At 31.3% G+C, this 14,902-nt stretch overlaps 1 protein-coding gene across 1 annotated transcript; it reads left to right on the forward strand.

The window, feature by feature from the left end:
* Nucleotides 1-454: 454 nt before the first annotated feature.
* Nucleotides 455-14,267, forward strand: Bm9972 (Uncharacterized protein; the record flags this gene model as incomplete). Its single annotated transcript, XM_043081825.1, has 13 exons — nucleotides 455-577; nucleotides 1,031-1,888; nucleotides 2,951-3,035; nucleotides 5,056-5,239; nucleotides 9,034-9,164; nucleotides 9,684-10,032; nucleotides 10,114-10,213; nucleotides 10,540-10,632; nucleotides 11,172-11,310; nucleotides 11,752-11,930; nucleotides 12,344-12,450; nucleotides 12,998-13,118; nucleotides 14,184-14,267. The coding sequence occupies 13 exons, from the start codon at nucleotides 455-457 to the stop codon at nucleotides 14,265-14,267; spliced, it is 2,553 nt and encodes an 850-aa protein (XP_042937759.1).
* Nucleotides 14,268-14,902: the final 635 nt, after the last annotated feature.

Raw genomic sequence — 14,902 nt, forward strand, 5'->3', positions numbered from 1 at the left:
ACTTGATTTTATTGAAACGAACATTTATAATGAAGGATTCTTAATTATAACTAAGGATGAATTTTTCACTTCAATATCTTCTTTTCATTTTTCATTACAAACCTGTTTATCAGCATATTATTACCAAGTTTCTATCGAGGACATCGCATATATTTTGTAAATTATTTTCTCATGTTCTAGTCACTGCCATTGCAGGAGAACGAATTTGTGACTGTCATGTCGTCATTATACAGAGATTCGTCTACCGAAACATATACAGTATCTGGTAGTTCGTCTACATGCGGTAAGATCAAATTTATTTTTTTCGTTTCACTTATATAGTTGAACTTCCTATTGAAACATTTACACTAATATCCAGATAGTATGTAAAAGAGTGCACTTACCTGCACATATAAAATAATCATGAGTATTTTCCTAACTGTTAACAAATGTTTGAAAAGAAGATGAAGAAGAAATGGATCAAACATCTTCGGAAGAGCCTATACGACCAATAATACATAAAAGGCGATTAACATTCACATCGGCAAAAGCTGTTAATGGCAATGAATTCAGCAGTGCTAATTTATTGGATAAAACTGTAATTTTATCTGACTTTTCATTAGCTGACAAACGGATATTGATGAAAATAAATTTGAAAAGATATTTTATAACTCCATACAAAAAGTGCGATAATTTAAAGTAATCTTAAACGGACGAACATTTGAAATAAACTTAACTTAAAGGTCGAAAAGGAATAATAAGATACTGAGAATTTAATAATGAAGTTGACAGAGTGCAGAAGTCACTTATTTGGAGCTGGAACTTTTCGAGCTTAGAAAATACAGTTTTCAACAGTATTTTACCAACTAATGCTTGAATTTATCATAACATGGCATGATGCTGTGAATTTACTATTCGGACAAGTGAGATGAGTCTTCTCTTTTTTAGTAAAAAAAAAGTAAAAACAACCATTCGCTCTTTAAAATCATTTCAGATTTTTTCTGAATTTTTTTCCTTTATTTTTATTTATCCTTTCAACTTTCTTTTGTAGAGAATGACCACTCCAGAAATGGCAACTGAAACCGAGCCAAATGTACTAGAGATTCCTACAAACAAAACAATTGAATTGGATAAGACGGCTGATATATCAAATGAGAACCAGAGCTCTCCTGGATTAGGCAGTCAAAGTGAATTCAATATAGTTTCGAAAGATTTCAATGAAGAAGTATTGAAGGCAGTAATTCGCGACGAACCTGGAACCATTGATGTCTCATCCAATGTTCCTGCTCCCAAAATTAATTTTGAATCTCTTCTTTGTGAATTTCCCACTGAACAAGCATTATTGGAAGCTTTTCCTAACGAAATTTCATCGAAAGCTTTAAGTGAAACTAATCCTGACTCAGCTTCTTGTACGATCATATCAAATGATACTTTAACTCATCCTTTACCTGCTGAACCAATTGACAATGTTTTGCAGAATATTGAATCAAAATCTGCAACTGCAATGCCGGTAGTAACAACACAAGCATCCACTGCTATAAGTACTACAAAAATCGCAGCATTTCAGGGAAAAGTTAAAGATGTTTCCCTATTTCCTGTACAGAATAATGAAGCAAAAGCTTCAGCTTCAGAGGATAATACACAAAAATTAACTGCAAACATCACTACCTCTTCTGTAAATACTGCATCCAAATGCACGACTGAAACCCAACATCTGCAACAAGTCCAGCTACAGCAATCCACTCCAGAATCATCCAAAGTGCAAGCATCACCACATGTTCCAACTCAAACATCATGCGAAACTTCAGAATCTGATACAGCGCAAGCATATAAAATAGTACCCGAATTACTAAGTAACCTGACACCTCTTCCAAACAAAAATTCTACAATACCTAACTTTTCCGATCAGGTGGGCTCTTTCTAAATTTATTCAAACTGTGATGTCAATCTAAATTGGGAAATAGCAGAATATATAAATGCGCAGTGTTTCCTAAGCGCAAGTTGAAGAGGTTAGTTTTGAATTTATGTATATCAATGATTGAAAGAAAACTTCGAAAGAATAAAATTATAGCTACAATTATAGCAATGATTGGAGATTGAAAAAATTTGAGATTGATGAAAAAGATCAGATATTGATAAATACATTAAAACATAGAGAATTATGATAGAGCTGGTCTAATCCATAAATTACGTATGCAATTTCCCTTTTCCTTTATTCAAAGTAAGTTGTGAAATGCGTAGATGCTTGTCCACCGGTTGCTTTTTCTCCTTTTCAGCTAAGATCCCATTAATAATTAGATTGAAAAAAAGTCTTTTATTTTTAGAATTTTTTGTTAAGAGCAATGTGACATTTCTAGTTTATTATCTTTACAATTTTGTCACTCATACCATCTTACTATGGCAGTTACCATTACTTTTTGGCTATTTAGCTGCTACAGCGAAGAGAGGTTTTGATATGCTCCATTGGCTTACGGTGAGGGAATTTGAGGAGGGGTGAAGGATCGGATGTAATAGTAATGAATCGGGCGGGGATTAATTACTACTGGTAGTAGTTATGGTACATCGATTAACATTTTATATTTGGTATTATGGTTTTAATTATAACTACTAGCACATCACAACTACCATTGTTTTTGCTGTAATGCGATTATAATAGTACTAATAATTGTAATTTACGTCCGTTTTTTCTTAGCAGTGCTAAAGATTAATTCAGGTTTATCTAGTTCTTTTCAAACTGCAGTTTACAATTTGCACAGAACTTCTGTAGATATTTGTTAGTTCAAACTTTAATAAATTTCAAATACACTATTTGTGTGATGGATACCTTGAACAGAAATGTAAATAATCTCAGTAGAAGTATTCTTTTGGAATTGTCTGAAAATTTAAGGTGGGAAAGTGAAATATTTCTAGTTGGCAAGAAAGAATTATCTCTAAACTAGTGTCAAGTCTATTATTTATGCCTGTTTTTTAGGTAGTTCTCGTTGGCACAGCATCGGGAACACCAGAGGTTCAAAAAACTGTGCAATTTGGTGTTATGGAAAGGAATAACAGTAGAAGTAAGTTTTTTTAATCTTGCGCTTTTTTTTTTTTTGAATCCATTTATTGCTGAATATTTAGGTAGATTGGCTAAAAAATAGATAGCAATACAGAATTATTCCCGAGATGTCTGAGCAGTTGTGTGGGCGAATAGATATCGAAACTTCTTACTGAAATATGAAGGACTGTCACTAATATTTAATTATGCTGTTGCCAGTATAACTGTCGTAATAGCTAGGATAAATCTGATTTTGGAGCAGGAAAGAGGAATCCTTCAAATAACAAAAATTCGTGAAAATGTGACATGAAGATAAAAAATTCATGAAGATTGTTTTCCAAACATGCGGTTATTGTAATATACATGTAATGGTTGTTGTGTGGTACATATCCTTTCATCTCAATTAGGTGTTCCTTTCGTGAAGATCAGAAAAAAAGGGATAAATATTTTAGTCGTAAAAAAAATTATCTAAAAACTAATTGTTAAGCTATAAAAGAGCGCTATAAAAACTTCTAATTTGCTGTCAGTCTAAAAACGTGACATAAGTTGTAAAGTTGTAAAATCCATTCTGCTACCAGTTGCCGTAAAAAGGAAATTTTCTACTTGCTGAAAAAGTCATCATTGCCAAAAAAGGACCAGTAATTCTAAAAAAGAAACCTGTTCGTGCAATCATAAGATAATTCTGAAGGACTAGATTTGGATTATATGTAGTGATGGGGTATAACCTAATAGTAATGATGAAAGTTTAGGAAACGGTTTGAGATTGTTTTTTCTATGCCCAACTATGTCATCATTATTCACAAAACTTCCTCATCCCTTTCTTTTTTCTTTTCGTGGTAGATTATTTGGACATTTTTAATTTTCCATCTTTTGTTAGTGCCTGATATTCAAACTGTTATTAGAGAAAATTAAGAAATTAATGGTTTGTTCAAACTTTATCCAAATTATATTTACTTTATGATCAATATCTATTGATTATATGACATCTTTTCACATTGTAGCGTTTTTTCGGTATATAATCATTAATATGGCATTAATATATTGTGCTACGATACCTTTGCGATATTCCATACTATGGCTCCTTTGTATATAGCTGACATTAATCAATTAAAGTACGGCAGATAAGAAGGAAGTAGAGAATAGTTCAGTTCTGTTTATATCTATGTATGTGCTCCTATATATATATCTATATCTATATATATATATATATAGATATAGATGTAGGTTATAGGTACATCTGCACATATTAACTATATTGTTGTTGTGTATTTAAGTATTGCATGCCGTTTATGTGTAAGTTTGGTTTGAGAATTTACTGGAGGACTAGAAATGCTGTCAATGACTGGGTCAGCGGTAGTTTCTGTTATGAAATTGTTTGGCAAGAAGAAAAAAGAATGTAAGTTGGAGTTAATACTACATGAGTTGTGTCATATTCTCTATTTCTTTTAAAATTTCATTTTTTATCCTGTCAATCTCTTAAAGACCGTAACTTTTCCTGCCTTAAATTATCAGGTCTCCTTAAAATCGAAATTTTCTTCCCATGTGATTGATAAGTATGATAATGATGAAATTTTGATATTTTACAGAATAATAATGAACAAAGAGAAACAGTTTTCTAATGTGCCTGTCAAATTGATTTAAAAGTTTCTCGAGAGGAAACTTGAAATGCTTAATAATTGGTGAGAAAAGGTGAAACAGATGATTGTCGATATAGCAAATATCTCCATTTACATCCAGTTGAGAGTGAGCTTCCAGAGATTCGGAATAACCAGCTTATTTTGATTAGGAATTATGATCACTAGTTATGTTATCTGTCACTTATTCGTCGGATAGACAAAACATTTTTGGTCTTGCTTTAATAGTTGACAGATTTATTATCTTTCCTCTCCTATAGTAAATAATCGCATGACTTTTGGGAATCTATGTTGTTAGAAATTCGAAAGAAATTAACAAAAAGCTAACTGATTTAAATTTCCTGGTGAAAAGAAATTCAAAATTTTCCTTGTTAGCAAGAATAAATTCATATTAAAAAAATTTTTCAGATGAAATAGTTTCAAAGGAACAGCAGTATCCCAGCGAAACGGTTGGAGTGAAGCAGACGACCCTAATTGAAGCGGAGAAACTGGAAGGCATGGAGGTATCATCTGATGCAATTCCCGAAGGAAGGCAAAATCCTGCCGAGGGACCAATAACGCAATTTGAAACGCCCCGTAGGCCAGCATCGAGGTAGATCCAGGTTTTTGTAAGAAATCTTAGGAAAATCAATGAATTTTTTTTATCTTTAAGATATGTAAGAGGACAGTAAAAATGGAAATGAAATTTTGTGAAAATGATTTGTGTAGTTCAGATTTCGCCGGAAGATACGCCCAAGAAAATGTATGTTAATATTTGTCTGTACGAAAGCTGGATGTATTTCTTGCATTTATATGTATGAAAGCATTTGGTCTTAATTCAGCGCTTGGATTCGAACTTGAACTAGAATGACCATATAACAAAGCCCATTTGCCACTGCTGTCAACGTTAGTCTCGTAGGCGTTTTGAAGCGGAGTTCAGGAATCTTACCAATGAGACTTTTACCGATAATGCAAAAAAACATGAAATATTTTGCAGACAAAGGACCGAAATTAAGTAATTTTTATAACCGCTGAGACGGAAGGAGAAATTGCTTAAGATTATGCTTAAGGTCATTTTTTAATAAAGTAAGTAACTCTAAATATTCTGTTGTAAGGATCAATGATGTTAGAGACTAATCGTATACTTTTGCTATCGAGAATGAAATCGGATTAACTTCTGAACTGCGTATGTTTTGAATGGTAGTACAGATGATGTTGGGAGATTCGAATTCTTTTATTTAGATCCAAATATTTAACTGTGTCGTATTAAATTGTATTCTCAATGAGTACTTTTTGCTAAAAACTTTCCACGCTCGTCATTCTCTTTCTATCATTTCTTTATCTTTGTGTTCCGTACTTTTTATATTCCAAATTTGTGCTATATATCTGCAGTCCAGTATCGGTTACTCTGCCCTCTATTATCTTAAAACTCTAACCACAGGCTATTTCCTCTTATTTTTCTCAAGAGTATTTTAACAGTTGCTAAAAAAAACACTTTCCAAAAAGCTTAGTAAATAGTTTTTTTTGGATTCATTTAATGCTTTCACTATTAAATGAATTAGATGGAATACACGTGTGGCTCCAGAAATCTTAAATAGCAATTACTGATTTCGTTACGAATTATCAGAACTCGCATGTATTTATCAGACATTAATATCGATTGTGACGTAATAAACTTAGTAAATAGTAATTACGGTGATATTTTTCAGCTGAGAATGATGTTCATTAGAGTATAATGTCGGGAACATCTGTTCTGCCATCAAATTAACTAGTGTTTATCGATAGCATCAGTCTTTCTCTTCATCCATTCATTCCTTTCTTTCTCGACATGTTTGTTTGGTATTTATTAACGCCTTTTTTAGTATTCCTATATTTTAACATTGGGAAAGGAGAGAAAAGTAGAAAGTTAATATAATTGGTTGGGAAAATGAGAATAATAGGGAATGAATATAATGATAAGAAATTAAGTATATATATATATTTTTTTTCTCACAAATAATTTTTTGAATCTAATCAGCCATCATTTTGAAAGTACTACATTTAATTATGTTATACTCAATCTTCATCAATACTGTGAAGTGCAGAGTTGTTCTCCATAACTTGTTATTCAGAGTTTGCGAGTTAGCGTAACCTCCGTGACTACTAAGCTACCTGAGGATATAGTGTCCCGATTAATATAACCATTCTCGAAATGAACAGTTACACTAATCTGCAATCTAACACTTCAAAATGTCAAGTTAGTTTTGACTTTCTAGCTTTTATGCAAGTATTATAATGTATTTACATACTAATTTATTATGGTAATTCTTTTTCATAATTGTGTGATTAGAAATATTGATTAATTTAGTCGACCATTCATTCACTAAATATAAAATTTTTCATTCACTAAAAAAAAATAAGTTCATTTCTTTAATTCGAACTGTGACAAGATTAGTTTTTTTCCACAAAATTTAAGTATTATATCATTAAGAAATAACCAGTTTAAAAATTAGTACAGGAAGTGATATCTTTAACTAATATTTGGTAAGTTTGTCAAATATCAAACGTTACCGTAGTATGTCACATAAATCATGTTCTGGATACAGCATTTCATAGAATGTTTTGAAATAATTGCATCATTGTTGAGTTCATTATCCTTTCTCCACCCAGCGGTCGCTGCATGGTTGACGGGAATTGACATTCACTTTCTTAAACTGTCCTCATTTCAGATTTCTCAAGCCCTGTGACATTATTGTCAAAGGCATACGCATCATTAATTTGTATTGTTGTATTCTTCCATTAAATGTTTAAAATTTTCGGATTTGAAGTTTTATGAATTAATTGATTCATTGTTAAAATTCTTTTTTCTGCAAAGCAGTTCAAAATTGAGCCTTTATATAATTCATTATATCTTACTGCCCAGAGTAACTGATCCAGTGGTTTTTTTATTATTTCTAATTCTGTTTTTCAGGCGATTTTGCTGTTATCTTTTATTTCGTGTTTATTGGTATTTGTTTTATACAGAATTAGTAAAGTTTAATCATTCAGGAGTGCTGGATTCTTTTTAAGTTTTTTGTTAGTGATTTTAGTCATCATAGTGTTTAGTCTAGATTTTTTTAAGCTTGTTTTTTTTTTTTTGTTTTGAATTTGTGAGTCAGTTTTTATTTAATTTTTGGGCCAGCTTTAATTTTTTATTTTTTATTACTAATTTTTCTTGACTGGGAGTCCGTACTTTTACTTTGGCTATTGATAGGTTTATGGTTTGTTTTGAAGATGATCATTCTTGAGAATGAGTTTCTAGGTTAGTTATATTTTTTTCTCATTGGTTAAGATTTTTGATGAGTGGTGTGGCTTTAACTTTGCGTATTAGTATTATTTTTTTGATTGGTCATTTTTTAATATTTACTATTTTAGATTTGGGCTTTTTCTTTTCTTTTTTTTCTTTATTGTTTATTATACCTGTTGAATTGTTTTTTGCTTTTTTGCAAAGTTATATTTTTTTAACTTTGATTTGTATGTTTTTATTAAATATAATTTAGTTTTAATTTATTATAGTAGTTTAAGTTAAGAATTTTGTTTTGATAGGACAATGGTTTGTTATAATTTTTTTTTTTTTTTGGCTTTTTAGTATTTTTGGTATTTTTGTTTTCCAAACAAAAGGATTTTAAGCTAATAATTTATTTACAAAATTATGTTTTTCCTGTTCCTAGTAATTCTTATGTTTTTTGTTGTTATTTTATCCATAATTATTATTCTCATGTTATTTTTTTTGGTTTTTTTATTATATTTTTGGTAAGTTTTGGTTTGTATTTTTATGGCAATTCTTTTAAGTTCAATTTAAAGCGTAGTGATAGTCGTATAATTGAGTTAATTTTGCAAGTTTTAGTTGTTAATTTTTTGGTTATCATAGCTGGACCTGGGTTTTGGTTGATCCAATATCAAGGTCGTATGTTTCGTCAGTCTGAATTAACTTTAAAGGTTATCGGTCATCAGTGATATTGAAGTTATGAATATGGTGACGATAGTAGATTAGTTTTTTTTGATTCTTTTATAAAGCCTGTAGATGATTTAAGTTTGGGTGATTTTCGGCTATTTGATGTTGATAATCGTTGTGTCCTACCTATTGGTGTTAACATCGGGCTGTATTGTACTTCTAGGGACGTGATTCATTCTTTTGCTGTACCTAAGTGTTTTGTTAAGATGGATGCCTTGAATGGTTTATTGACTAAAATTACTTTTAATTTTTTCTTGTTGTGGTTTGTTTTATGGCCAGTGCTATGGTAATTACATTTTTCTGGTTACATTTTTAAATTTTTTCCATTTTAATTTACTGGGAAATTTGTTTTTCTCTTTTTCCTTTTAACATTTTGAGATCATAATTTTTGTATACAATGACTTTTGTGTCTGAACTCAGAATTTCTACTGCAGCATAGATTCAAGGACAATTACACGTCCATCAAAAACACGAGTCCAACAATTACCGGATACAAGTCACGTCACGCAGTTCTCGAAAACTGAATCAGAATCTAGGATTGCAGATATGCCTTCTGCTAATCAGGGTAAGGTCTTTTCCTTTTCATTTTCGTTCGACCTTTTGAGAAATCATTTTAATATTTGGAAATAGCAGTATTTCTTCAGATTAAATGCATGATTTACAACCGCACTATAGTAAACACCGATGCATCATTCTGAAAGCCGGAATAACTCAAATGACTTTAGAAAATTTTTCAAAAAAAATCTTTTGAACTCTTACTTAACTTAATTCATATTTTCACTTTCTAACACTTTTTTTCGCTTCTTTGTAACCATAGCTAATGCTTTAACTTAATACCATGATCGTATCATAAGATAAATGTTGGCATTAACCATGCTAATATTCAACTGTAAAACTTTTTTTTTTACTGAAAAATCTGATTCCATTTAAATGTTCTATGAAAATCTTAATTTAACCATATTAGTTTTGTCAAAATATTAACTTTCAGAATTTCTTTTACATTAATGTTTTTAATATTTTTTGTAAAAGTTTTTGTTATTTTCATATTAACTTTCACAAATAAATGGTTACACAACTTTTGTAGGGCAGTCGCTTCCTTCAGCCGTTGTGACCATTACAGGCAGTCATGCTATATCACAACCTCCTCGGATATTGGAGCAGCAGTCGACAGTTGCACCACAACCACAAATAATTCCAGCTCTACCGTCAAGGTCAGCGCATCAACAAACTACGGCATCAAAGTCTGTTCCGCTACAGGAATATGTACCGAAAATCATTCCTCAGTTAGAGCAATTTACAGCCGCAGCAGCTCCAGTAAGGGGTATAATACCACCAAATATTACTCCGTGTGTTTCAGTTAATGCAAATTCTGCTGTCATTTCTAGTGCTGTAGCTATACAAGGTTCTCCTCATCATCCGGAAAATTCCCAAAGGTAAATTTCTATTATGATGATAAACATCTTTTTTCTGAATTACTAAGAAATAAAAGTTTCCTCAATTTTTTGCTTTTTTAGAGAAGAACGAAAATCGTCACAGCGTGTACGGCAGCGAACCGTCACAGTCCAGAGCCAAATAAGTCTCGATATAACAGCTGCATATAATGAAGTGAAACAAGTAATTATATTTTTTTGAAGCATATATTTCAGTTTTTCCAAAGGAAAAGTATTTTACCAATATTATATCATTCCTTAAGCAAAAACAGCATTCGATATTCCTTTTGTTTTTGATCCGTTTCTGTCGCATATTTTTGCAGATGTTCAGATGAAAATAAGTATGTTCTCTTTATTGAACTTACAGTTCAGATAATATTAAAGATTAATTCCTTTATCGAAAACGTTAATAAGAATCATAAAGTGATTTTAGAAGAAAATATTAGATCACTTGAACTAAATTAAGTTTGTAGTATGATTTAAATAAAGTCGAATCAGAACTGATTGTAGATGCACTCAGACGATCCTGCTACGGAACTTATGCGACGTGTGCAAGCAATTGTCGCTACAAGAGAGAAAGAATGGACTGCTAAAAACGAAAAGGTTAAAGAATTTTATGAAGAACTTTTAACTGTGTGCTTGGAAGTATTCACGAGTGGGTAGGACATCTTACAAAAGGATCACTTTGTATAAAGGTCAAAGGTAGACCGGTACTGTTGAGAGTGTAGCTGTTCAAATATAATATATCCGTTTCAGATTTATTTATTGTGTTCTAGTACGATCTATGGATATTAATAGCATAATGAATGTCGTTAATTATTAATTAGTTAATGAACTAATGGACATTACTTCCTAGCGATTAACTCTTAGTCGATTGAATTGTCTGTTAGTTGTTTGTTGCTAAGAAGTATGTGTTATCCATGTAAGTAAATGAGCACTAAATCGCCTATTTTTTAATTACGAATGGATAACTATCATTATAATTTAACAAATATTTATGATGCGTTATCGATTTGTAAATAAATATGCATTAAATAGCCCTCTGTTTAATTATGAATGCATAATTGTCATAAAAAACAACTGAACAAAATCTCACATTATTTTAAACATTTTCTACTTGGATTTAATGAATTGTATTTCAGTTGACTCAACTACTTGCACATGAGCAAAGGCGTAATGAACCACTAGAACAGAAAGCTGCTGAACGATTATTGGCTATGGCTGAATATGAAAAATTGGTGCAAGAATTTGTGGAAGAACTGAAGAAGAAGAATTCTGATGGTGAGAACTTTTGATTTTTTTCTGGTGATTAGATGGGGTCAGAAAGAGGTAAAATTGGTGTGTATTTTTACTCTACTTTAACTCTCCATAAAATAAGTTGATAGTATCATCACGATATAGAAAATTCATTGTATTCAGTTTTCTTGGTAATGTTCTTTCCACTGAACTTCTGATATGAGCTACACATTATCTCCACGATTGCAGTAGTTAGTACTTGCGCAACATAAACAGTTTTCTGATTCTTTGTGTTTGACATTATTTGTTCAAATATGTATACCACTGAAGTTCGTAATAATTTATATTGCTAATAACCGTGCAACTTTTTTTAGTTTTCTTAAAAGAAACATTGACTTTCCAAGAAATTACCGGTTCAACTTTATTGCACTATCAGAAAATGGTTCAGATGCTCAGTTGTTGAAATTGTACAGAAAAATTGCTTAGGTGAATCGAAGTCGGTGGGTAGACCAGGACCAGAAAGAAATTTATCACCAGATGATGTTACTCAGCTGCTTAAAGAACGAGACCAGTTAGCGGAGGAAGTGAATTCTTTGGAAACAAGTTACAGTGAACTTTTCAGACGTTATGAAAAATTGCGACAAACAAGCGTTGAAATTAAACGAGTACGTTTTCTTTTTATCTTCTGATTGTGATGATTTTGGTATGTTTTGCGAACTTTTCTGTGTGATTGACAAAGTACTCCGTTCCGTACTTTTACGAATACCGAAACCTTTCATTTTCTGAACATCGTATTTATGTATGTGTGTGTGTGTGTGTGTGTGTGTGTGTGTGTGTGTGTGTGTGACTATATGGTACTGAAGCAGCTAAATTTAAATTCTAATTAGCTTAAATTACGATCTTATTCAGAAAAATTCATTTAATCTTACTGTTGACATTTGGTTGTGTAAATTTAACTTGCTTATTTATTATTTGTTATTGTCAGTTACTTTCACTTTGAATCGTAATATCTTACACCGACTCATTGAAAAATATTTACACTGAATTGGTTTTTAGAAACTAGATGCCTTTATTTTAGAATGAAGACAGTGTCAAAAGCGCATCTGAGGAAATGGCAAGGAGATATTCACTTCTTGCTGAGAAATTTGAAATGCTTCGACGAAATGCCGAGGAACAACTTGATCTGTAAGCATTAATAAACCACACAAAAATATATATACATATATATGTGCTTCCATTGCTCAATGTTTGTTAATTCCGGTTACTAATGTTTTAGGTGCTAGTAACGTACTTGATCAAACTTAAATAACTGAAACATTTTGAAAAGGTAGTTGTTTTAACCTGTCACGATGACATTCTGAGCAGGGTTGGATTGAAATGATTTTTTAAGCGATTAATGTCTTTCTCAAATCTTTTTTAAGATTCATATACGAGATTGTCTATGTCCTCGGCATATAATTGTTCCATCAGCGACAAACTTACTACATGAATATCGAAGTTTTTATAGTAAATTAAGTACTTTGCCGTGAGTTACCACTTTACGAGCACGTGAATAGTTACACCAAATGCTTTGCTATTTCTGATAGAACATTTGCAAGATTTTTCCGTGGTCTTTTATTTTTTGAAAGGAATGTATTTGTAGCTTTATGCTGCATTTTATTTTGTGATCATGGTAAATGAAAATTTGATATATCTCTATACTAAGATTTGTTGCTATTAGATAATTTTAAAGGGCAAATAACGAAATAGAGAGGCTGATAAAGCAGCATGAAGCAGATACACTTGGTTTGCGTCTGAAAGTGAAACATCAGGAATCAAAGATCGACAGTTTGACTGTGAGTCTGGAAGCTAGGGTAAGTTACTGTATATTTCATAAAAGTGTGGACATGGTCTACTCTTGGAGAACATCATCAAATAGAATTCAAGTTTCTTAAAGTGTCTAATGCAATCTGCAAATGATAGTTATGTTGTTCTTAAATAGATAGAGTTATTTCTACATCAGATTTATTCATTGCGTTGTAAATCAGAAAATCGGAGACATTGATATAGCTGAACCTACTTTTAATTAAATAAGGAGAGTTTTTTAATCCAGGACTTTCCAATGTAGCTAATTCTGGTTCTGTTTAATTCCAGTTCCAGTTGTTTGACGTATATAATCTGATGTCCCCTTTCAGTTTATATAATATAGAATCATTCATTCATCCATTACATTTGATTTAAAACTTTCCGCCCACGCGATATTTTCACTCCAAGCTGCGCTTTCAATTTTCTTAATTTTGTTCTGCTTAATCAACCAAGTTTCTTTTCATTTGCTGCACAGGGAACTGAACCATAATTAAAAATAAATGAAGAATAACTGCATTATGTATGATGAGAAAGGGAAAATAAAATTTGGAAATTGTCAATGAAATTTTAACAAGAGGAGAATAATAATTGATACAGTCTTTATCACTGCGTTTAAGTGCATTTGGAATCAAAATTTTGGAGCTACTTTTCGTCCTTAGCCTAAATTAGTGATATATTTTTCTAGCGAATAAGACGATGTTCGGTAACAATGATATTTTTTTTTTCTAGCGAATAAGTCGTAATATTACGCATTATGCTCTGTGACCTTGAAACTATTTCACTTATCAAGAGTTAGAAGGCAGACCAGATGTAAGGGCAGAATATCTGTCACTCATTTTCCACACAAATTCCTTCTATGTATAAAAGAATATTACTGCCTTATCAGAGTCATGTGAAATTATTCTTAGCACTATATGTCATTACAGAATACATAATTCATTTATTCAGTATGCATAATCCTTTTACTTATATATATATATATATATGCATTCTTTGTTTTATCCCCTTTAATGTAGGTTTGTAAATTATATATTTATATTTGTAGTTATGTACTTGTAATTATATATTTGTAGCAGAAAGAGCTGGAAAGTATGACAGCAATATTTGAAGAAGTAATTACGAAAGCGGAAGCAAATGACGTTGCGGGTGATGCTTGATTTAAGCAAAATTTTGTCTTGTTTGATGGAACGTAATGCCAATGCTTATACATTACTTTACTATTTTGTTGAAATTATTTGAAAATTGTGTTCCTAATCTTTTATATACTAACTTTTATTATGTGTTTACTTAAGGATATCTTTAACTTACAAAGCAGCTTAGAAATATGATTATTCAGATTTGATAATTTCCCAGTTTGTGATCTTTTCATTTGCTTCCTCATTTTTCTTCATTCCAGATTAGAAGTACATCTGTGATTTTAGTAACCGAAAAGAAGAAAAACGGGGAAGCATGTGTATACCGAAAATTCACCTAAAGTTTTCTGATTTTGATTTACAATCAGAAATTTTATTCTGCAATTTTTGTACTTCAGAAACGAAATATGAAGTAATGGAGGATATTTTACTAGTTGTACAGTAATGGTTTTATCTGTGTATGTTATACAGTGAGCCTGAAAGGCATCTGTTCTTATTTAAATTTTGCTGTACTGTGTATGTAACACTTCATAGCTTTTTAATTTCATTTTTTACTTGTTTTAGACCGGTTTTCATTTACATGGATCTTCGATTCCTAATCCAGCACATTAAGTCGTGCAACGTTCTTCCAGATTTGAAAAATATCCTTTTCAAGGATT

Source organism: Brugia malayi, assembly GCF_000002995.4.
Source record: "Brugia malayi strain FR3 genome assembly, contig: Bm_v4_Chr4_scaffold_001, whole genome shotgun sequence".
Taxonomy (NCBI): domain Eukaryota; kingdom Metazoa; phylum Nematoda; class Chromadorea; order Rhabditida; family Onchocercidae; genus Brugia; species Brugia malayi.